This window comes from Rhinichthys klamathensis, unplaced genomic scaffold, assembly GCF_029890125.1.
Source record: "Rhinichthys klamathensis goyatoka isolate OS25496 unplaced genomic scaffold, OSU_Roscu_1.1 h1tg000035l_1, whole genome shotgun sequence".
Lineage (NCBI taxonomy): Eukaryota > Metazoa > Chordata > Actinopteri > Cypriniformes > Leuciscidae > Rhinichthys > Rhinichthys klamathensis.
In genome coordinates this window covers 3,424,506-3,449,775 of record NW_026606583.1, presented here as the reverse complement: position 1 = coordinate 3,449,775, position 25,270 = coordinate 3,424,506, and the positions used below count along the sequence as shown (strand labels likewise).

Below are 25,270 nucleotides of genomic sequence, written 5' to 3'. Positions count from 1 at the left end.
GTTTCTTCATAATTTTCTTAGTTTTTTTCTAATCAGTTATGTACATTAGGGTTTTATGTTAAATTTAATGTTGTTAAATTAATGCTTATTGCATTTTTTAAATTTCAACATGTTACCATGATGGTGTTTAATGTTTGTGTGAATGACACTGTGCAGCTTCTGTATATTAGTATTAACTTTCTTGTGGGAGAGTTGCTTATGATGAGCTTTGATTGACCATTTGACTCTCATTACTGCTGTGATTGTTGGCTGTCATTAGTATTACAATGGAACAAAACCGATATTAATACTTCAAAAGGTCAGTAAATTAACATTATATCAGATAATTAAATCAGGTTTATTGCTGTAAAATTATATATGGTTAAAAGTCTGTAAAACCTAAAATGTTACTACCGTATTTTTAACAGGAAAACTCCGGTAACCACAGCTGCCAGTTTTTTCCCGTAAATTTAACGGATTTTTTTTCACAGTGTGCTCGCTTTTCGTATTTGCTAATTGAACTCTTTATGTTGTTCAGGGTGTCGTGTTTTCAGGTGATAAATTAAACCAGTCGTATGTTGAGTTCTATGTTTGTACCTCTCGATATTTCAACCAAACAAATTTCACACATTCATTTTTGGTCAAGATGAAATGCGTCCACATTGCTTACATGTTTACCTGTTGTAGCTTATCCACGTTGTGTGCACGGAATAGACACCGACACTGTCAAAACGCCCCATTGGAGAAACACGAATTAAACGTCTCTGCTCTGGTAAAAAAAAAAAAAAAAATGCCACAAATGTTGGTATATCACTGTTTTAAACATAATTTATTGATAAAAACCAACTAGCAATATATAGACATCTGATTGGACCTTGTGATTTCCACAAGTGTTTTCCAGTGTTGTGTGCAATATGCGTCAAAAGCTGAGAGAACAAACTCTGGGCATCCAGGAGTGTGAGGCTGAGACCACCCTTGTTATTGGCACATGGTGGCCACACATCAAATGTTTTAAGCAACATGGAGTAAAATGGTCAAAGTCTGTTCATAATTTTTGAGAAGGTTATGGTGTTTATGAATAGTTTCCTGAGGCCTTTCCACGGTCTCATAAATCCATTAGATTCTGTTTTGCTTGGTTTCTTGGCCAATCACAGAAAAATGAGTAATTCTGCTTTATCTCTGAATGTAGTTAACTCTGTAGAGTTCAGTTTGTTCTCAGCTTCCAGAGCTTCCTCCATTGCCTCTGGATATGTCTTAGCGGTAAAGCAGGGCTGATTCAGCCGGTGCCTGTGGTTTAAGCAATTTTCAGTCAATCGGCTCTGAAAAAACTCCCCTGTAATTCATTGGATATAAATAAACACGTCGCATTTGTCTGGATTACAGTAGACGCACATTTTAAAGCTTGGCCCAACAAGACCATGCCTGCATCTCACAATGTAGGTCATGTTCCTGATCCAGAGAAATATGAACTGAAAAAGTTCTAGAAGTCTATCAACTGCTGCATTTTGTGGTTTCAACGTCTTTAAACAACATCCAAATTTGCTGATGAACAAGTCTGTATTTTACTGTTTAATTTAAATCAAATGTTCTTGGCAAACTTTTCAAACTGAACAAGTATGTCAGATTCCTTGTCTCATGTGGATTACATTTACATTCCTACATTCAGCGGACGCTTTTATGCAAAACAACTTACCATGAATTCACTGCATGCATTTTGATGTGTGTGTGTTTGGGCAATCTAATCCGTGACTTTGCCATTGCTATAGTCTACGACTCTACAAGATAAGCAATAGGAAGTCCTAGAAGGGGTTTGAACACAGAACCCAAAGCTTTACATCTACATTTAAAAGAGACACTTCATTTAAACCTTCTAAATGTAGTTTTATGCATCACAAAGTTTATTACAATCCTGCATAAACCTTTAGAAAGTATTAATGCATTGATTTTTCTACAGAGGTGACTTGCTGCAAATGGACAGGAAAATGACCCCCGCCCTGCCTAAATTGCGCAGACATTTTTCCACCCAAGGCCATGTGGAAGAATGTGTTGATATGAATTGCTGATTTTGTTAATACGCCAACATAAGTGATTCCTGATGTTACGCTTTTTCTGAAATGTCCCATTCTTCTCCGCAGCTGCCACGGAGGGGCGAGTCAACGGAGGTGAGGACTTCTTTCAAAAGGTAAAGAAAACCACATTGCTTTGGCAGCCTCATGCAGTGGTAGAAAATAGGTTAGACTCATGTTGCATGTGTAATTATTTCTGCTGAAGGACAAACTGCAATCAGTGCTGCAAGATACTGCAGTGCAACAGTTTTGCGGTACTCGAGCCTCAAAATACTACTACTGCGGTAAAAGAACAAATGCGGTACTACATCGTTGTATGCACAGTGTGCAGTTGTGTATATCCAGTAACAATAAATAGGCTCACTTGATTTTTTTTGTGCCTGTTACAGTTTAGCAAACCAATCTTAAGAGGAGATGACAGCACTTTATAGGTCAAAATAAAGTGAAAATTAGCATATTTAGAAAACACGAGGTCTTAATTCAGTTTTCTATTAAAATGTCTTGTGAGTAATAATATTTTTAATATATAGGATTTTTGTTGAAAAGCAGTAAGACACCTGTTGTATTGTGAATATAGTCACTCCACTGTACGTTGTCCCTAATCTTTAAAAGGAAAAGTTCGTCCAAAAATGTTAATATTCTGTCATCATTTACTCAACCTCAGGTCTTTTCTGTTCTGTTCTTCCTGAAGAATGTCTAAATTGGGTGATTTCAGGCAATGGCAGTACAATGTGGACATTTCTATGCTTAATGAAGCACCAAGTCTCATTTTCCAGATGCTCTGGTCAGTTTTGGTGAGCTTAATATTTAAGAACCTGTGTAAAATATTAAGTAAAACTATTAGAAATTAATCAAATATTAGTCAAATGATTTCTGAAAGATGCGGAAAATTCAGCTTTACCATCACAGGAATAAATTACATCATAAAACATATTAAAATAGAAAACTGGTATTTTACATTGTAATAATATTTCACAATATTACTGTTTTTGATCAACTAAGACTTTTTTCAAAAACATTAAAAAAACAAACCAACCCCAAACTTTTGAACGATAGTGTACCTTGATGATTAATTATCACCATATTGAATATTAGAATAACTTTTTTGTGTGGAAATGATTTGAAGAATGATTTCTGAAGGATCATGTGATACTGAAGACTAGAGTAATGATGCTGAAAATTCAGCTTTTCCTTCACAGAAATAAATTACATTTAAAAAAAAAACAGTTACTTTACATTGTAATCATATTTCATAATATTACTGTTTTTAATGTATTCTTGATCAGTTAAATTCAGCTCTAAGAGACTTCTTTCAAAAACATAAAAAAATCTTACTGACCCCAAACATTTGACCGGTAGTGTACCTTGATGCTTTATAATCACCATATTAAATATTAGAATAATATTATCAATCCAACACAACATAAGTGATATATGTGATACTTTATCCGGCAACGCTAAACTCATCCTGTTAAAAAATATGGATCCTAAAATGGCAACATAAATGATTTCAAATTGACCTCTGCAAAAGTGTATAGGAAGTCCATGCAAAAGTGTGAAGTGTGTAATAAATCACCTCTAGTACGAGAGCTTAGTCGGTGACTCGTGACACAACACCTTTCGCCGAAGGATTCTCAAAACAGGTCTCCCGTCCATTTATGGCCACGCCAAAACAAGCACACTTTGCGTATTTGGATTCAGTGGGGTAGAATGGCCTTTAGGGCGAACACTTGCCGGTTTAATTGGCAGGCTGTGAATAAATACAGGAGAAACCAGACAGCTCAGGACAGGAATGAGACTCAGCACCTGAATCAGAGCATGCTGGCCTTCAAAATAAACACTCTCGCAGGCAAGTCGATATTGGTAAGCAATCCAGCACATGTCAAACTTTCATTTGTGCTAACCTGAAAGGTGTGTGAAAATAATCAGACCCAGTTAAGAGAGCTTGGAAAGGGTCTCGTGAGCCTGGTCTGGAAGATACGGCTGGCTGCACCGTAAGCCTCGGGCTGCCACAAATTTGGGTTGTCGCAGCTGATGCAAAGCTTCAGAAAAGCCAATTCCTGCTTTTCAAATAAACACACAACCTTCTATATCACGAACAGTGTTTTAGCAATGGCCATGTCCCAAATGGCAGCCTAAATGGGGATTTGCGGTCTCACGGACGTTGCTCGCGTGCGTCCAAAGTCCATGGCCGTCATCATGCCAAACAGGAAAACCTATCGACTCACTAGCACGCTTTCACAGCCTCAATGCATTTATAATCACACTTGTGCAAACTATTTCAACTTAACTTGGAACACATTTTTCATTTTAGGTTTCAGACTTTTACATTTTTACATCTGGTGATTGCATTTGGCTTTAAAGTTGTCTGCAGGATTCAAGATTCACTATTATCATGATGTAAGAATCATTAACTTTTGTTGGTTTCAGAGCTTATTTTCTGCAATAATCTGAAAGCCAATGGAAAAAATCTTTTTTTTTTTTTTTGTTGAGGGAACCAATTCTTTAGGTTTCAGACGTGTAACTTTTTAATTGTGGTGATTGTATTTGGTTTCAAATTTCATAAAAGTTGTGTGCATTTGTAAAGATTATCATAATGAACGTAAGAATCATAAACTTTTGTTGGTTACAGAGCTTATTTTCTGTGATAATCCAAAAGCCAATGGATAAATCCCATTAGGTTTTTGTCGAGGGAAACTATTTTCATTTAAGGTTCCAGACGTTTAACTTTTTACTTCTGCCGATTGTATTTGGCTTAAAAATTCATAAAGGTTGTGTACATTTGTGAAGATTATCATGATGAACATGTAGCCTACGAATCATAAACTTTTGTTGATTACAGAGTTTATTTTCTGCAACAATCCAAGAGCCAATGGACAAATCCTATTGGTTTTGGGGGGGTTTTCCCAGAGGGAACCATTTTTTATTTTAGGATTCAGACGTTTTTACTTGTGATTGTATTTGGTTTCAAAATTCATAAAAGTTCTGTGCATTTGTGAAGATTATCATGATGAACATGTAAAAATAATTTGCTGGTGGTAACAGAGCTTATTTTCTGCAATAATCCAAAAGTCAATGGATAAATCCCATTAGGTTTTTGTCGAGGGAACCAGTTTTTCATTTTAGGTTTCATAAGCATGTTCACAACTTCAAGTGCCCCATTTTTCAGCATCTATGCTCCTTCTGCAAAGCCTGCATTCTGGACGACTGCTTCACAGTCCATGAGGCAAAGTGCAGACTTTGTGACGGGCCCTATTTGTCATCTGAAATAGTGGATGTTAAAAATGAAGCATATGATATGTCTTCTGAGAAATAACACAGCGTGTCTCCTAAGGAACCTTGTAAATGGGATTTAACAAAAGATAAGAGTGGTATTTTGCTGCTCACGTCAAACATGCTCTGAAAACAAATACTTTATCTAAACACACGATGTAAGAATGTGAAATTCGGCCTGTACCCAGAGACATAGATGAATTCATGAAAAATGACCTCAGGAATTATCTCACATTATGTTGAAAGCAACAACAATTCCTTTTATAAAGAGTGTTTTTTAGAAATGGTATTTAAAAAAAGGAAAGCATATAATCTGTCTTTTGACTGTGAGGGAAATATTTCTGCCGACTCAGCGCCCCACGCCCCAAGAGCGTGTCTTTGGTAGAGTGATACCAGTCTGTTAAAATAACACGTGTTTTCAATAACAACACTGCGTTCCTGTCCATCATGGCGACTGCGTTTTCTTGTTGGAGCCATCGGGTGTTCCGTGATTCTGCACAATGATGGGATTCAGCCCTTTTTCCTTAGACATTTCTCTCACGCTGAGAGCTCTGATCAGGTAACGGCAAAACCTCAGGAAACCTTGCCTCATCTCTCTGAAAGAATGCAGCAATATATATATATATATATTTAATATTTGCTTAGCTATTCATACTGTTATCAAAATTGCCATTTTGTAAACTGTTTACTTGTTGCCAACAAAATAATTGATAATTGCATTATATGCTTTTTTTCTGTACTGAAAGAGAGTTTCTGATTTAATTTATTAGAGGTTTGTCAATGCAAGCATCACTAATAGGCCTAACTATAAAAAACAAAACAATTGCAAGCTTTCTACCTGATCTAACCGTTAAATTTAGTTTAATAAAAGTTAATAAAAATGTACGTAATGTATTTTTCTAAATGTGTAAGCCTTTGGATTTAAACCTTAAAGGGGTCATATAATGCCATTTTTGTACAAGCTAGTATGATTTTTTAGGGTCTAAATTAAAAGTTTGTAATATACTTTAATTATAAATTCTCATTCGTATTGTAAGAAAACACTTATTTTACTTGGTCAAAAACAGCTCTGTTTTCAGCACGCCGTTTCAGTGCATATGACTTTAAATGATAATGAGCTTTGCTCACCCCACCTCTCTGTTCTGTGCGTACACCATTTGTAACACAATAACCATAACGCGTTGTTCAGTATAAAAGTGGGATTATGAATTATATTGAGAACATCATACATAGAAAACATGCTGTAATGTACCCTGAGTGTAAACCTTAGACTCATTCATTGTGAAGCGTGCAGCTAGCTATTTGCAAAGATTAATATAAAGTTTAATAAAACGTTACACTCACTTCAGTTGTTCTAGAGGTTCAGCAGGAACATGAATAGCTGGTACCGATCCTTTTTTCAGGAGCAACTTCTTAGCGTTTATAAAGCAGTCTGGTGAGAAATGTTTCGCGCAAACATGAGAGCATTGACGTTGCTCGTGGGGAATATTCCCTTCGAAAACAAACTCAGCCACTGCGTCTTCAGCGGTTCGGATTTAGGAACATTAAAATGACTGCTGTGTTCGTTATTACACCCAAGAACAGAACACCACAATCGCTTAGACACCATTCTGCTCATAGACAGTGCTCCAGCATATCAACAATGACCGCGCCGGTCCGCGCGGACTATGATTGACAGCTCGCTTACGAGCGAGGGCGGGTCTGTGTTGAAACGATGCTGTCAATCAACAATCGTGGGAGGGGCTTCCGAGCGTGTGACGTCACAAAATCGAACGGCTCAATTTGAGGCAGGGGAAAACATATAAGGAGATTAAAACAAAAACACTGGCTGGATTTTTATCATTTTATGATGGTTGTGTACAGGCACTGCCAACACACATTTCAGTACAATCATCTTGTAAAAGTGCATGTACCATTAAATGACCCCTTTAATGGAGTTGTTTTGTGCATTCTTGTGATCACAAATAAATGGAAGCAGGTGCAAACTAATATGTTCTCTTTTTATGTGAAATGGTAAATACCAGTTTGATTCTGCATGATTGATGTGCACTCCAGACACAAATTAATAAATTACTGTCACTGTAAATTTTGTATTGTAAAACTTTGGTCAAATATCGATGCTGGAATCTTAAGTCTCCAAGTAAAAGACCAAACGCTCGCTTCTTTCATTCTTTCAAATGGTGAGTTTGTGTGACGTCGTTCTATGGAGGCGTGTTAAGGGCGGGTTTTAGGGTAGCGATGCGGGGGCTACTGGCCCGATAGTGGAAACGCAACTTGATTTTGAGCTCTGTGTTTGAGTTCCGAGGCCATTGGCCCGCCGGCACGTTTTTAGCCCTGGCTCGCACTGGCTCGACAGTGGAAAAGTGGCTAATGACATAACAATTCACTAACGAACAATCAGAAGACCTTAGCAACCCCATAGCGACGCTCTTACATCATCCACAACACCCTAGCATTGTGGCGACACAGGCGTGCATCACTCAGAAAATTTAAACCTCTATGTTTTAGTGTAGTTAGAATATTTTTACACAGATTTAGACAATGAAATGAATTGATAATCGTTCAGCTGGTCTTGGCATGGTGCATTTTTTTTTCTGGTGTGGATCACCATCATCGTTAACTCATTTTATAAATTCCTTGCCCCTTCAAACCTTCCTAGTTGTTTATAGAATGAGGATGAATTGTAAACTGTTGTAAAGTTATTTGTCAACAGGCTGATGTGGAATTTTGGGAGGGAAATGAAAAGCAGGTGCATGCAGGCTGGAGCAACTACCAAAAGCCTTAACAAGTAGGGAGGGCGTAAAAAGTAAACATGGCACTTGTGTCTGTACAAAGACTTACATTGTACTGTGTGCCATAATTTAATCTTTTTCATATTTGACTTTTAAATAGGTCTGAAATCGGAGCTCCCTTTGAGGTACTTTTATTGTTTTATTTATGATTATTAAAGGAAATAATTTTCCCAGAAGTGAAAACTCTGTTATTATTCATTCATCGTGATATTCATTTGACTTTCTTTCTTCAGTGGAATACAAAATAAGTTATCTTGCAGAATGTCTAAGCTGTTCTTTTCAATGCAATACAAGTGATTCGGAACCATGCTAATATTACTAATATTAATATTAGCATAATTTTCAATGAATTACAACTTAAGTTTCTGTCTATTTTGCAAGTCCTAACGTATTTTTGTAGGCCAACCCAGAAGTTAGCATCACCCTGGTTTCCTCGACAAAAAAACCCTATTGGATTTTCCAAACAATACCAAAATGTATTTAAAATTCATTTATTTCATGCTAAGTATACTACAAATCAATTAACTTATTTACTGACATATCGCTTGAGACTTACTGATATGAATATTTTGACAGCACTAATCTTAATACATTTTCTCTGAAATTTTGAGTCATAGTTCGGAAGAGCATACTTAACACAATTAGTCTGTAAAAGAAAAAGTTTACCTGTTCGCCGCAATGATGTTTGAACGTCCCTGCCAACCTCTGTAGAACCATTTAGCCACTTGTTAGTCTCAGCCTCAGACGTCACGCCCACGGAACGTTGGCTAAACGTCTGATGCATATGGTACACTTAACTGGAAACACTTCAGGAATGTCGAAGTCGTCATCTGATTGGTTGAATTTTATCGGATTTCCGGGGGGCGCGAGTGTCGCGTTTATTTTCGGCCCGCCGGGAAACAAAGCGCAGACGTGTGATTGCGGAAGAAAAACTGTTGTGTTTACATGAGTGACAATGAGCATTTATCAAGATCAGCTAAACGTAGGATTCTCAAAAGTATGCGAGGTTCTCGGGATAGACTCTTTAAGAGATGTCCAGGAGTTTTGTTTGAGGCACTTAGTGGAGACAAAAAGAGATATTTTAGCCTGTTTGCCGACGGGATTTGGGAAGAGTATTATTTTCCAAGCCTGGCAGACCCTTTGTCAGCATTTAGAAGGATTCCCAGCAGATCCAATTTTACTAGTTGTGTGTCCCCTCCTATCTATTATGGAAGATCAAGTGAAGTAGCTAACTGCGAAGGGGATATCAGCCGTGTTTGCGGGCAAACATGAAACAACAGACGCTGACATCGCAGCTGGCCGATTCAGTATTGTGTTCGGTTCTCCAGAATTGCTTGTGGGTGTTAAAAAGTGGAGAGATATGCTTCAAACAGATGTTTACCGCGAGCGTCTCATCGGTATGGCTGTTGATGAAGTGCACGCCATTGTTGTTATACATGCACGAACAGATCAATGACTTAGTGCTTGTTTTCTTCTCCTTCATTGATTTTCTATGCTGACTGACTTGTTGCACGCCGGTCTGTTGTTGTGGGGACATTTCCACGCCCCGAAACGTGACGCTGAACGAAACAAACTGTAATTGGTTGTTTGACATGTCGGTCAAACGGCCTTATGGGCGGGCGTTGGCCAAAGAAAGCTGCTATGAATTCCAGACCTTCAGCCGTCAGTCTGAAGGTTGGGCTACGCGAGACTAGCCACTTGTTAGCAACCAGCTTTTTCAAGACAAATACAAGCTTTGTAAAAAATTATGTCAAAAGGGGGTATTAACTGATCTATTTTATGCATTAGAATAAAACATGAAAATATCTTGATCTTGGGTTAACCACAGCCGTTATTTTTAAAACCCTCAAAAAACATTGACTTCCCATTAATGGATAGCCTGGCAAGCCAGACCTTCATCAAGATGTTAGGTCTGGGAACTCACAATTGGCATACCTCAATCCGAGGGGCGGGATAAACGGTTGTCTTTCAATATCCCTCGGCACGCAATAGGATAACGCTACAACCAACCAGAGCAACGAACGGCTGTGGCTGAGTGAGTCCCATGCGTTTTTCCACCAGTGAACCAGCTAGTTGGTATATTAAACTTTTGCCGTTTCCGGTCGTCAAAACTCTGAACACATCTTCCTTTTTTAGGAATGACTTAAGTGACGTTCTCTTAACTCCAAGTCATCCAGAGTCACGGGCAAAGCTGATTCGAAAGACCGCTGTTCGCCAGCAGCATCTTCTTTGTTTTCAAGCAGGGGGAAATCACCTATGGAAATCACGCGGAACCGTCACAACTCTGCCGTCATTATGTTAAGCCCGCCCACCAACTCTACACGATCTGATTGGCTGGACCAGTTTTGGGTTTTTCCAGCTCAAAAGTCTATGGAGAGTTGCTAGACCACACTTTGCTGCAAAATAATTTTTGCTGCCGCTAGGGTGCGTCTAGATTTCTAGGCTAATTAATGGAACCCATTGATGGAAACAGAAGTGCTCAAATGCTAACTTGTTCCCGGGTTTGGGCTTACAAAAGTATGTCAAGTCATATGGACTATTTCATAATGATTTTATGGTCTTTGTTTGTCCTTTTGCCGCTTGACAGCCCCTGCACTATTGTATGAAAAAGAGCAACGTGAACATTCTTCAAAACTTCTCTCTTTGTGTTCTTCAGGAGAAATCAACAAGGCTGAGTGAATGAAAACAGAATTTTTGGTTGACCTATTTTGCGGCTTATTCTGTAAATTTGCATCTGTGATGTTCTCAGCCTTACCTGTTTTTGAATTCTTCTCGCCGCTGAATCCCTTGTTTTTGTCAAAAAAAAAAAAAAAAAAAAAAACATATGGCCCGATTCCTCTTTGAGTCTGAGTTTTCCTACATGTCTTCTTTATTTGACGAGATGTCATGAATTATAGAAAAACAAACACCATTCGTCAGTCGTGCGAGATGCCAATCTCAACGATGCACAGGGTGAACAACAACATCTAGCACAGTACGCTGAAACAGTGTGCTCATGGAAACACTGATCTGGGCCGTTTCCTAGCCCTCCACCCACAATCCCGTCCGCTGGATGTGACACACAAGCTGTGAGGTAAGCCTCCGTGTGCTGGCGCGAAGGATCAGACTTCTGGACCTCAGCGGGTGTTTGTGCCTCACACAGATATAAGAGAATCTGTTTGCGACAGGGATCATATGGAATTACTTGACAAGTTTGTAATATTGCCAGGCTTTCCCCGAGCCTCATGATAGATGACTTCGCTCTTGCTCACTGTCTGTCTGCCTGATTTCCGCTAAGCGTAATAATGAAGTGCTCTGGTTGGCCAGATTTAGTTTTGACCTTTCTACCACACTTTTTTTTTTTCAAAAACAAAAAGCCGAGGGATTTTCCCAAGCCAGGACCATGGTGTGTGTGAGGTCGGAATATTATTTATAAGTTCTCGTTAACTCAAATCGAAAGAGAACTGTTTTGAATGTGATAGTACATTTCCTTTTGTTGGACGGAGTTGTATCCCTTCAAAGGAGCAAAAAGCACATCTTTGATGAGTTAATAGTGTTTCGGGCCTCTGGAGACTCCATCCATCTCATGGAAACTGCACTGTAAACATTTCCATTGTGACATGTTCTGCATTATGAAGAATAGCTTTCTTTCTTGCCTTGATCTTAAGCGAGGTCAATTTGAAAACGGAGTGTAGATCAACGTGAGCGTATTAAAAGAAGATTTGTTAAAAATGGAACTCTGTGCCACTGAATACTAAATCCTCTGAGCTCATTTTCCTTTGGGATTTGTAGTATTGGTCATAAAAGCATGTTTGAGCGAACAAATCACTCGCTCATGCAGGAACAAGGTGGTTACATATTGACTATCATAATATATGTCAGAGGTTCAGTCATTTTATTCCAAACGGGCTGGTTTCTATTATGCTAATGAGTAATGCCTTGCTTAGCCATGCTGACCAAAGTGACAGATGACTGGCCATTCACCCATGTGCTTTTTGATCATGGATACATCAATGAAAATAACGACCTTGTTCTGTCAAGTTTCTGAATGACAAATGTTACTGTTCGCAATTAACAGCGTAGGTTTCCGTTTGATCATTATTCTAGATGTCCAAGCGGTTTAGAATCTCAGAGGAGCATCTCTGCAGAAATTTGGCTGATGTGCAAACCAGCATTGGTTCAAGATTCAGTGGTTCATTCAATCTCTTTTTCAATCTTTGGGCTAAAGCGAGAAACTTTACTCAGAATTTAGAAATATTTGGATTAGTATTGAATCACGTAAACACCACGATCTGATTGCCTCCTTCAATTTAACGGGGTCATGACATGGATTTCTTTTTTTCTTTTTTTTATGTTCCTTGAGGTTCTTTAGGTTCATAAAATATTTTGCACTGTGTATTAGAGTTGTCAAAAGGAACCGACTTTGTTTTAAAATTGTTTTAAAATTGACACCTCTGATTGGCCATTTTCTTCACGCGCTCATCGGATTTGACTGTGATTGGCTACAATGATCAACCTTCATTCCGACCCCGTGTCTGAAATGTTCTATTAAGGGGCGGCTCCTTTAAGGCTTGTCAGTCAATAAGCGACCACTCGCTATTGCAGGTGAGTATGTGTTTTGAAAACATTACAAAATGTAATTTGCAGACAAAGCATTATGAAATCGTTTACTGCTGTCAGAACTTTTGTAATATTTACAAAAACCATGTGTACTGGAATAATCTGATGCCTGTACATCATATTAAAGGGATACAGCATTAGCATCAGGATTTAGCATTAAGCTTTGTATTAGTAGAAAACCTGTAGTATTTTCGAATTGCCATGCTTTCCACCCTCATATCCCCCCGAGACGAGAGATTTATGTACTTTTTGTCTGGGAAAAAATCCTCCGATGACGCAAAAATCATCATTTTGCGTCATCGGAGGATTTTTTGGCCAGAGGCTAAAGACTACAGCCAGTAGTAGGGGCTGTCCCGCATGTTCTCAACCCGCCCATAGAGGCTGGGATATCACTCACAGAACGTACACATAGTGTCAGACATCTTTTTTTGGAAGCTAAGCTAGCAGGCTCTTGTTCTGTGGAGAAAGCTGAGTAGTATTGGTTACCATCCTCTTTTTCCAGGATATGTCCGGCCGTCTATGTCCGGGATTCAGCTTTTGCTTTCTGCAGTCGCCATTCATTGTTTACATGCACACCTTTTGTTTCAATCTAACTGAATTCATTCCGATTGGTGAATCTGAATGTAGTGTTTACATGTCAGTTATCAGTTAATGTGCGTTTTAACATTGCTAAGAAAATTCCCGCTCCTCCGTGAGAGATACGAGAGCGGTGCGTCTCACAGGTGTCGCCTATCGGTAATCACGCCACCGGCCTCGCGTCGTTCTCCCGCGGCCCTCACTCGTCCTGCTCGCCACAGTAAACATAATGAATGGCGACTGTAGAACGAAAAAGCCGAATCCCGGACATTTTGGGCGATCTCGAAACACATTTTCGGGCAGACTCATCACGGAGACTCACTAGTAGCCTAGACTTGTTGTTTAACTACTGCGCTCTGTTACCGGTAGGCGTGGCCTCCTAGGGCAGCGAAGCAAGAGCATTCTGGGAGTTGTTGTCTTTCATCCACATAAGCCAAAAATACATTTTCTGGCTTTTCTCAGTCTAGAAATCTCCAAATTCAAAAATAATTTCACATTTCTTCTACATAAATGACCCATTTTAAATACACATTCATCTTTTCAGAGGTGAAGTATCCCTTTAAGAATATGGCTGATACTGTACAGAATATAGCATACTTGAGATATGAATTGAGGTGAAATATGAAATTTGATATGTGAGGAAAACAAGGTAAATATCACTCACAGAACAGATTTGCCTTTAGACTCTCATTTAATTATAATGAGACGAGAGTCCAGACTGAAGCTGTACTGCAAGACTCAAACAGTCAAATGAAACTGTACAGTGACAGCTTTGTTGATTAGAATAAGATGGGAGTGTTCTAGTTCTAGTCTTGTTTTCGTCACTGTCTCTCTATAGAGTATAGTTTGTTTTTCATGATGCTCTGAGGGCCAATGTGAAGTTAAGTGTTTTTACTGATGTATAGACCTTAAGCGCCAGAAAAAACAAGCGCGAACTTTCATTTTCGCGGTAGCTCTGTATATTTCTATGGCATTTCTGTCGAAGAGTAATTAGCTGCTGAAATGGATTTACCTATTGAAGAGTTAACGAAAGTTATCATGAGCATTGTAATGTTTGAAGCGGATGTCATAATAAATGTCAGTAGACCGGAAAGATTTTAAAACGAGTAGTTCATTCATAAATCGTAAGATCTTAAAATACAAACCGGAAGACAAGCTGAAAAGCACTGAAAAGGGGCAAAGCTACATAGGATCTATTAAACAGCTGAAAGGATATCATTCCGTTTCTGTTCCCGAACGGTGGATGGCCTTTTGTTTTTACTGAGCATGAATCGAGCACCATGGTTTGTTTTTCAACTTCCCCGATCCTTTCTATTTATGGAAGGGAATCTTCAAAGATAGCAATTTTTGAGGAGATCAAGAAAAACAGGGTGATATTATACAGTTCCGGCCTCTGCAGTAGCAACAGTTTGAGGCATTTCCTCCCTTTCCATGTGACTCTGGAAAAGGCTTGTCAGAGCATCCAAGATGCCGGGCTGAATTTGTATCACGTGTCCCTCTCACTTGTGTACTGTAAGTTCATGCTCCCTACGTACCCAAACTTTGATAAAAAACAGGAACAATGTCACCCCAACCCAGTGGACCAAACACACTTCAGAGCCTCAGCTGAGTCAATAGAAGGCCCCTCATATTTTATAATGACACTTAAAGCTGTTTATGTGAACTAAGTCCCAATTCGAGTCTGGTCTTAAGGCCGACAATTCCTTGCCGAACACCTGTGGCACAGCACAGCGGGACTGGGGCAGGAAACAGGTGGCAAACACAGTCTTGCATCATTTTGTCCATTCTCACGGTGGAGCGCAGCAGGAGTGTGCTCGCACCATAAACATAATCACATGGCTTAATTTATTACGCAAAGTCTTTTTTTTCTCTCTCTCTAAAACATGTCTTATAGTCTGGCGCTTGGTGTGCACAAATTTTTTCTCAGAGGTCCAATTTTTTTATGTTTCCAACACATTTAAAAAATGTTCAACCTTCGTTTTATGTAAATATCTACTCATATTATTTAATAGAGTTTGGTGGAACACTTTGCATATTGGATTTCTGTGGACTGAAGGCCAGAAGGTGATATGCTGATCAGTTGACTTCATAATACAACTATATTGACTTCAAAATACAATTTTTCTATTCAGTGTTTTACTTATCTGCCACAATAATGGAGTGCATTATCTTTCTGTGGGGATTTTCCCATCAAATTTTAATTTTAATAATTATTTGGCATATCATGTATTTAATTTTGATTGAAAAAAAAATCTAGCACTAATTATTTTGGGGAGTGTTTTGTCACATTTGCTGTATACTTCTTTGCTGAAACGTTCAGTTTTGGTAAAATATTTTGTTGTAGGTTGCTGTACATTGTTTATTCATATTTGAGCTATATTTAAAGGTATAGTTCACCCAAAAATTTAAATTCTGTCATCAATTACTCACCCGTTGACCTCCGTTGACAACGCAACTACCACTTTGATGCTTCAAAAAGTAAAAAAAATAAAATAAAACAAATTCCGTATGATTTGAGTGGTTTAGTCCACATTTTTTTAAGGGACTCAAAGACTTAAAATGACGAGCAGATTGAGTTAAGGCTTTTATTCATATTCTTTTATTCATTAAAATATGTTGCTGTGAACTGTTTATTCATATTTTAGCAGATCAAAAGACATCTTAGGCTCTTTGCACGTTTGTCATCGCATGTAAATTCACATAGAATAAAATCAGAAATTTATTTTGGCTCTAAATATCTTTAAGTGTCTGTGGGCAACCAGAGTTGACTATGAATTCAGAGCTTGTTAAATTAACAGCCCATTTAATTTGTAAGAACATTAGACCTGTTAACGGTGGTGTCCAGTAACATGTAAAATGTTTTGGCTGTGTAAGTTTTCAGGAGCTGTGTGTGGTCTGTTTGAAAACGTCTTTCAGGCGGGCACAGCTTTGCCAAAAACAGCATTCACAGAAGCATTTACGTGGGTCATTGTTAGATAGTAGGACGTCAGCCAGAGTTCTCTAAGTGAGTCCATAACAAAGAGCAAACAGAACTTTTCACAGTCGCAACTGATAAAGAACCTTAAAAGATAAGTATGAGACATAAAGAGACACCACATGCATTCAACACACTGTTCCAAAGCCTAGTATACTGTCTTGATGTCAGCTGCCTTCTTAAAGGGATAGTTCACCCAAAAATGAAAATTAGCCCATGATTTACTCACCCTCAAGCCATCCTTTCAGACGAATACAATCGGAGTTATATTAAAAAATGTTCTTCCAAGCTTTATAATGGCAGTGAATGGCTGTTTCTGTTTTGAAGTCCATCAAAGTTCATCCATCCATGATACAAGTGCTCCACACGGCTCTGGGGGGTTAATAAAGGCCTTCTAAAGGGAAGCGATGCATTTGTGTAAGAAAAATATCCATATTTAAAATTTTATCGACTAAAATAACTAGCTTCCGGCAGACGGCCATACGCATCGATTTACGGCGAAAGAGTTACCCTTGACCTTAACGCACAACGTAATGACGAACGCGGAAGCAAACAAAACACCAGTCACGAATTAGAAGTTTAAAACAACAATTTTTAAAGAGAAATGTCGGAGGAGCTTGAGTTTGTTGAACCGCGAGAGGCGTCAAAGCTTACGCTACTCCTACATCCTACGTCATACATCGTCAAGTGTTACTCTTTTGGCGTAAGTCGACTTGCGTAGGCCGTCTGCCGGAAGCTAGTTATTTTAGTCGATAAAGTTTTAAATATGGATATTTTTCTAACACGAACGCATCGCATCGCTTCGCTTCAGAAGGATTTTATTAACCCCCCCAGAGCCGTGTGGAGCACTTTTATCATGGATGGATGTGCTTTGATGGACTTCAAAACAGAAACAGCCGATCACGGCCATTATAGAGCTTGGAAGAGCCAGGACATTTTTTTAGTATAACTCCGATTGTATTCGTCTGAAAGAAGAATATCATATACACCGAGGATGGCTTCAGGGTGAGTAAATCATGGGCTAATTAGCATTTTTGGGTAACTATCCCTTTAAGTAGCATCCAAACTGAAATGGAACCTCATTTTGAACAGTTCATAGGCAACAACTATGCAACTATTTCAAGCATGTTTCTAAGCTAACAGTGTGATACTTATTGTGTATAAAGTACAAATGCTGGGTAAAATACTCAATTTTTAATAGCAATAAGTTAAAATACGATTAGATTTTTGGCCCAATGACGTGACGTGCAATTTTGATGTCCAAACTGCTTTATGAAGTCAAAATAAGAAAATGTTTAATAAAAAGCACATTTATTGAATCTATTAATCTCTGTTTTTCAAATGATATGAACATATAGTGAGGGTATTACAAAGTGTAAGAATTATTAGACATTATAGTCTCATAATGTCATACCGGATAACTGTCCGGACCTTAGAGTGACATACAAAAAAGCCAAACAAACTGTAAAAAATCGAATAAACCCTAACATCTCTGCCACAGGCATTATTGTATGAGTCTTGACAACAATATATTGAAATATTACAAAGAATATGACATCCAGTTGATTGTTATGCTTTGGAGCATTCTGTCCCAAAACTGGCTGTCAGCCAATGTCATACGGGATAACAAGCAAATTGGAGCAATTTTATTGTAAATTTTATTTTGACACGATGTGAGACAGCATGTTACACAATCAGGAAAACCCTAAAGGACCCCCAAACAATGGTGAAAGTCTTTTATGTCTTTCATAAAATGTGTTTAACTTACCCTTTTTCCTCACTAGCACACTATGTAGTAAAATCCTGTGTCATATGGGATAACGCTAAAATAACATATATAATGTGGATTTTATGTCAATCTGTTTATTTAGGATGAATTTACATATTTGGAAGTTGAAGGTAAAGGTTGCAGATTTCTATAGGTAGCCAAAAACACTGCCTGATTAAGATTTAATCTGAGTTTTGTCATACCGGATAACAATTTTGTCATACCGGATAACAATTTTGTCATACTGGATAACAATTTTGTCATATAGGATAACAGTTGTTAGCCCATAATGTCATCCGTTATCTTGGATGACGTGTTTGACAATATATTCTTATACAGTTTTCAGCTTTAATTTGCATAATTTCCATTCAAATTGTGATATTAACATATCATTAACATTGTTGAATATTAGCAAATTATAAAATTCATAAGAATATTCAATTACAGTTACATTACATTTACTATAGACATTGTCTAAAATAACATTTAGTGTTCATTTAATGAAATTTAGTGATTCAGTGTTCAACCCATTAATAAGATTTTTCTTTATAAATATATTTTTCAATTAGATGCTTTTGTAAATTTGTTCAGTGAAATCAGTGAAGGTCGCCTACTTTAACCCTTTACATTATTTATGAATATTGATGTAGTGTGACTATGATCAGTAAAATGGTTCAAGGTACTTTTCAGTAATAAATTAAACCTAATGTTGAAAAGTTGTGCTGCTTTGATATTCATAAACATGAAAAAAAAAATGGTTTAAATGTATTTACTTGCCAAATCTGGGAAGAAACCACACTGAGTTTGTGTGTAACAGTTTACACACTGAAAACCACATCTCTATTTCTTTAAAGTGGAGCCTAATTAATTTCCTTGGAAAAACATTGCATAACATTAATTATTTATGAACATTATTATGTGTAAGTGTTGTAAAAATGACAATTCATGTGTTAACTCATGGTGTCATACCGGGTAACAATTTAAGTCAGGCGGGATAACGCTGTTTTTTCCCATTGAAATGCATAATTTCACTTAATGGAGTTGAGGAAACAATAATAACATGATATCAAGTCCTATAAAACTTTTTCAGACATTTTGCATTTTAAATCACATTGCAGTGTTAAAATGTGTGTAAAGAACTTGAACAAGTAGGGTCACGTTTAAAGAAATCACAATATAATGAGAAAAAAATAGTTGTGCAGATTTTTTTTCTGAGCTTTAAATATTGTTTACTGCATCACTTTACATATTCATTAAGTATTTTTTATTTGAAAAGTTTTAATATCATAATATTTAGAAAATGCATTAACGTTATCCCGTATGACATTTTGACTGGTGTCGTCACATATTTCTCAGTTAAACCGCTTTAAATACATTGTTTAAAATGGAGATTTTAATAATAAGTAAAAAACATCCCCATAAAGATAATAACTACTTTGATGTGCAGTTTTAACCTATTTGAATTTTTTATCAGTTGAAAACCTTATTTGTCACTGGCCCTTTTAATGATTTCTCTGACTTTGCCAACCATCTTTGATTTCGCTTTGCTGTACTTTCTGGATTTGCATTCTCCGTGAAGAATACATGCTGCTCACTGCAAATTGTGTTTGCTGCTTGCACGTTATACGACACTTTTAAAGTGAAATGTCTAAAGTGAGTGGCACTAACGGCATGTTCAGTTTTATCCTTTACCTTGTGAAAAGGTAAGAAAGTTGTTGCTGTTTTACTGCCACTAGTGCTTATTTTAGCTGGAAACAGTCAATTGTAGGTATGTTTTTGGAGTTTTGCAAAAAATAAAAGGTAGAAACCTGTATTTCCAATGATTTCAGCCAAAAGTAGGCTTATTAGAAGGCATAATAAAGCAGTTTAGTGCCAACCCTTTGACCAGTCTTCACATCCTGAGTGCTTGTGATGACTTAGAATGCTGTCTATGGAGGCAGCTCACTAGCTTTTTGGATCACAGCCAGAGGAGACATCTGCCGGTAAGAGCCCTGGGAAATGCCTACTGCCCAGAAGTGACATCAGCTTGTTTGCTTTTGAGGAAGACACCTCAGAGTCGTCTGTAAGATCTCAAGACCTCTGTAATTATCCAGACAGCAACTTTAATCAATGACCCTACAGGACTGTCCCGGCCACTGCTGATATCACTAGATATACACAATGACTTTCACAAGCACTTTACCGGCCCTCGCATCCTGCTCAGGTCCTAGCTCTCTCCCGATGGCTGCGGGCTTTTACATGCTCCGTTTGTAATGCTGAAAATTTTCGGAGGGGTATTTTTTTCTGTTTTCCATTTATAAATCTTCGGTTTCCTGAGATTTTTGACTTTTTGCTCTAGATACTTTGAGATATTTTAATTAGGTGGTATTATATTACTCTTACCGCACAACATATGTGGCAGAGCGATATGGATCATAACATGGGTGGTTTCAACCGATTAAATTACATACCATTTTAAGTTGGGAGATAAAAATGATGACTTGGTGTTCATGAGTTATTTTCAATTTCTAATTCTGTTAAATCCTACTGGATTTATTAACATTTTTAGTCCAATGCTTAAAGATGCTTCAATGCTTCAATAGACGAAAAGTAGTAGGGTCCATTCAATGCAAGTGTAGCTGACCAAAACTTCAATGCTCTGAAAAGCGCATATGGACAACCTAAAAGTAATCCATATGATATGTTTTTCTGTGTCAGTCTGATTGCTTGGATGTAATTGGAATTTATAATGTTACAAATGTATCATGGTTTCCACAAAAAATATTAAGCAGCACAACAGTTTTCGAATTAATAAATGTTTATGAGCAGCAAATCAGCATATTATAATGATTTCTGAAAGGTCATGAAACATCTGTCCCCTAGTGTCTTCACACAGGACACGTTGATACATTCGACGACAGCTAAATGCATCACAGACACATTTGATATGCAGAACCAAAGCCTAAAACCTAAACCAAATCTTTAACTTTTTTGCTTTACTGTCTTACATGCACTGGTATTTCAATAGTAAACCAAATTAAATAAAGAGTTACAGCTCAATTTGTCCAAATAAAATTCCCAAAGCATCATTATGCGTTGTTAAGGTTGAGGGATAAATATTTCGATTATGAATTACCTGTATATGCGTGTTGTTTTCTTTTTCTTGTCATCTAAATCTCAAAGAAAGGTCAAAAACTCCTCCCACGTCCAGTACTGTGAAAATATTATCTTTTATTGGCTCTACTTTGATGTTGTAAGTAATTAGTGGTTTATCATTAATAACATATTCAGCAGACATGCTCTTGACATTTTATTCAGATGACCAACATTATTGGAATGTGGATTACCACGGCAGGCCCAATTTCTGATGTTGACCATTACGTTACCATGGTGAGGAAGGGAAGACAAACAACAGTGCTATACATACAGCAGTTTTATCATAATAGTTGGATGATGATAGTTAAGATGCGATTATATAGATGTACCTTTTTGCAAGTATCATAGAATAAGAGTGTGAATCATGGATACACACTCAAACACACTTTTTTTTTTTTATGTTTTGAAAGAAGTTTCTTGTGTTCACCAAATCTTTATAAAAACATCACTTTTGATTAATTTAACGTGTCCTTGCTAACTGAATTTTTTTTAGAATATGGTCCTTTTAACATGCGTATCCTTTTCTTCCTCACAGGTCATGGAGGAGACAGACACTCAGATTGCATGGCCTTCCAAGCTAAAGATTGGTGCCAAGTCAAAGAAAGGTAAGACCAGCTGTCCCTCATCTGAGACACTCGTCTTTTTGTTACTCACTCATTAGGTATGTGTACATGCACTATACACGTGCACTATACATGTCACAATAGGGAAGAAAAGATTATTGCAACTTCTATTTCATACAGACTTTAACATTTACACCCCATTGGATTCAGGTCAAGATCAATCAGATTGATTGTTTATATGAAGGATGTTCAATCTGATTGAGCCATCAGTCTTGTTTCACTGGAGTCCTATCAAAGTGCTACATAAACAATGTGGTTACAAAACAACATTTTAAAATATCTTCACATAATCATTCCTGGCGGTATCTTGGCCTCGGGGACAGATGGATCCTTTTAGTAGGATCTCAGCATTGGGTATCATGATTTAAGGCATCTTATGTTTAAGTTATCGTGAGAAGAGGACAACTTCCACTTGATTTTATCAGTTCTGTTTTGACAATATGTTTGTTGGAATATTATCATATTTACAGTGAATCAGTGGATATTCACGAGGAGTTTGCACCGGGCTATTTCATTTGTTTTGGAATCATGAGAAATGTGACCACTAGTACTGTGTATGAGTCGAGTCAGTTCTTCCTTCATAGCATTGTACCTATTAAACTTTGGCATGGAACACATCCTGAACCACTGCTACAACATAATAAATTATTTTGCTACAGAAAAATGAATGTGGAAATGAATGATTAAATCATGTGGCTTTTTGAGAAGGAGTGCTCAATTGCTTTTCTAAGTGATCTGACTTATAATTTTTGACTCGTTTGACTTGGAAAAGTAAGCAACCACCCAGAACAACACAGCAACCACAAAGCATTTTTCATCAGATAATGTCTTATTTGTATTGTCACATCTGAAATAAGTTTTTAGAATGGTCCCTGTCTGATGTCAAAATATTTAGCAGATGTTTTAAAGATGTTTATGGCTTAGAATGCATGTGAATTTGCTCATTTTAATATTTTTCAATGTACTGCTTCTCAGCTGGCCATTAGATGTTTAATCGGGCAACAGCGCTAGTCCAACCTCCACCAGCTCCTCGAATGCAGGAGAGTGAGTTGGCGAGTCCTCGACATCTCCTGCATCCATGCTTACAATATCCAACTCCTCAGATCTAGATAATTGTAGCACCGGTACCTCACCCGGAAGAAACCGCAGTGCGTGCTTCCGAACCCTGAGAGAAGGCACTGGATCTAGCAGGTGAGAGCAGAGATAAGGCCAGGGCTGTCTCTAACCCCTCTACTAGATCCATTTGCGATCCCCATGACTTAGATCGCCACCGTGTCTTGGCAGCAGCGGGACTCGTGCCATGGGGAACGCGAGACTTAGCGCCCTCCTCATAGAGCGCCAGGCGGTAGCACCAAAAAGTACCATTCTATTGTCTTTACGTCTTTTGGACCTGAATACCATTGTTTTGACATACACCATGATGCTACTATGAATTTTTTTGGAAGGACTTGGAAGTATTCTTGGAAGTAACTGGTAAACCAAGAACTTACAACTGCAGTTCCATGATATTACCATTTGAACCATCACTGTACCGTGGTTCTACCACAACACTTTTTTTGTAAGGGTTGAATTCTTTACAAATGCTGCACTCTTTCATAGAGGTCATAGCAACATATTCTTTCTTGCTGGGTAACTAGAGCATTATGTTTGATACTTGCATATTTTCTAAGCCATAATGCCAATCAAGCATTTGTTGCACAATTATACATGTGTTTAATTTCTCTGTAAAGTTTTAATAGCTTATGGAAACAGTCATGTTCGTGTATTAATGCTGCAATCGAGAGGACGGAATGCAAACAATGACAACAACAGCTTGGCCATTCCAAACAAACATCAGATTAAGTTCATGTGTGCCAACAATGTGTTTTCAGGGTCACTGCCCAAGTCAAAGGCCATTCAAATTCCTTTGCATGGTTTATGTTGGCGAGCGACCGGGGGCATTGCTTGCGCTGACAAAAATGTTACATAATCGTTTGCGGTTATCTGGTGACGGCATGCAGCAAACATCTCAGCTAATTAATGATGGAAAACACATGCAAGGTTCTGACGTGGACTGCACCAGGCCCGGGTTAGCTCGTGTGGTCTTCAGGGACCTGCTGTTTCCTGCGAGTCTGTCTGCAGCTTATTACAACAGTTAAGAAGTGTTGATCCTGTGCAACAGCTCTGGAACAAAACATGCTCCGGTCAGCTCGATAGCACAGCATGCGATTGAACCAACAGCCTTGACTTTGGGTCCACCTCTGCTGCACGATGAAAGTGATCCACTGGTTGTATGTGATTGCTGAGGAGTGGAGATGTGGAGATGAATTCCCAATGAATCAAATGATCATTTATGTGACTGCATAGATTAATATTGCTTTACAGTCAGGGTTATTACAGTTAACTTGAACTAAAAACTAAATCCAAAACCATAAAAAAATTTAAACATTTGTTAATTACTAAACTTTTTAAACTTATTTTAATTCAACTAGTTGTCTTATTTTAATTTAATACATTAATTTATCTTAATTTAATTTAATCATTTAATTTAGTTTAACTTGATGTACTAAAATAACTAAAACTAAAATTGAAATAAAATGAATAAAAAAAATAACCGTCAAAAACACAACAACATTGTTAAAAGTTTAACTAAAATTAAATTGAAACCAGTAAATATACAAATAAAAACTAATAAAATCATTTTAAAAAGCATTAATAGTATCTCAGTGATACTGAAATAACACTGTTTACTGCATATGTAATGTGTTATGCTAGTAGGGCTGTCAAAGTTTAAACATTAGTGCATAAATTCAAATCAATTAAGCATTGAAGGGTAGGTGTTTTTCAGCATTGTTTTCCCAAAGGCTGACTGACTGACTTTCTCCTCAAGAACAGCTACATTGAAACTTCAGTGCAGAAAGGAGGATTCCAGGAGTTCCAGGGTGTCTGGATCATACCAGAGAAGTTACTCTGGTCATCAGAGAAGCCTGTGAAAATCAAGGCAACCTAGTTGTTCTTCCTGGCAAATGCTTAAGGGTCTGGTTGAGTAGGCGTTACAGCGTCACCATGTTCCCTGTAAGATCCGATCTTGATTTCTGGATCTGATCTTTAACAGCAAATTCAGGGTGAAGGTCACATCAGATTAAGAAAAATCAAGCTGGCATAGTGTTGAGAAAGGAATAACAGGTTGCACTATTTTGGTGGTTCTTTTCACTATTAGGGGTGGCAGTGGCTCAGTGGTTCATGTAGGTTGTCTACAAACCGGAAGGTTGGTGGTTCAATCCCCGGTTCCACCTAACCCCAGCTGCTCCCGACGAGCTGGATGGCGCCTTGCATGGCTGCCGTCGCCCGTCAGTGAGTGAATGGGTGAATGTGAGGCAAATGTAAAGCGCTTTGGTGGCCATTGGGTCTGTGAAAGCGCTATATAAATGCAGTCCATTTACCATATTGCTATGAACATGGTGGGCAAGTCAGGTGGTGTCATACACCTTGACAAAGTCTGGTGT

At 37.8% G+C, this 25,270-nt stretch overlaps 1 protein-coding gene across 4 annotated transcripts in view; it reads left to right on the top strand.

The window, feature by feature from the left end:
• Positions 1 to 25,270, top strand: part of bicc1b (BicC family RNA binding protein 1b) — a 127,270-nt gene that overhangs the window by 38,482 nt on the left and 63,518 nt on the right. For all 4 annotated transcript variants that reach the window (XM_056245921.1, XM_056245922.1, XM_056245924.1 and 1 more), the window contains exons 2-3: positions 2,115 to 2,161; positions 21,698 to 21,767. In XM_056245921.1, the coding sequence (XP_056101896.1) occupies positions 2,115 to 2,161; positions 21,698 to 21,767 (117 nt within the window). The remainder of the gene's footprint in view (positions 1 to 2,114; positions 2,162 to 21,697; positions 21,768 to 25,270) is intronic.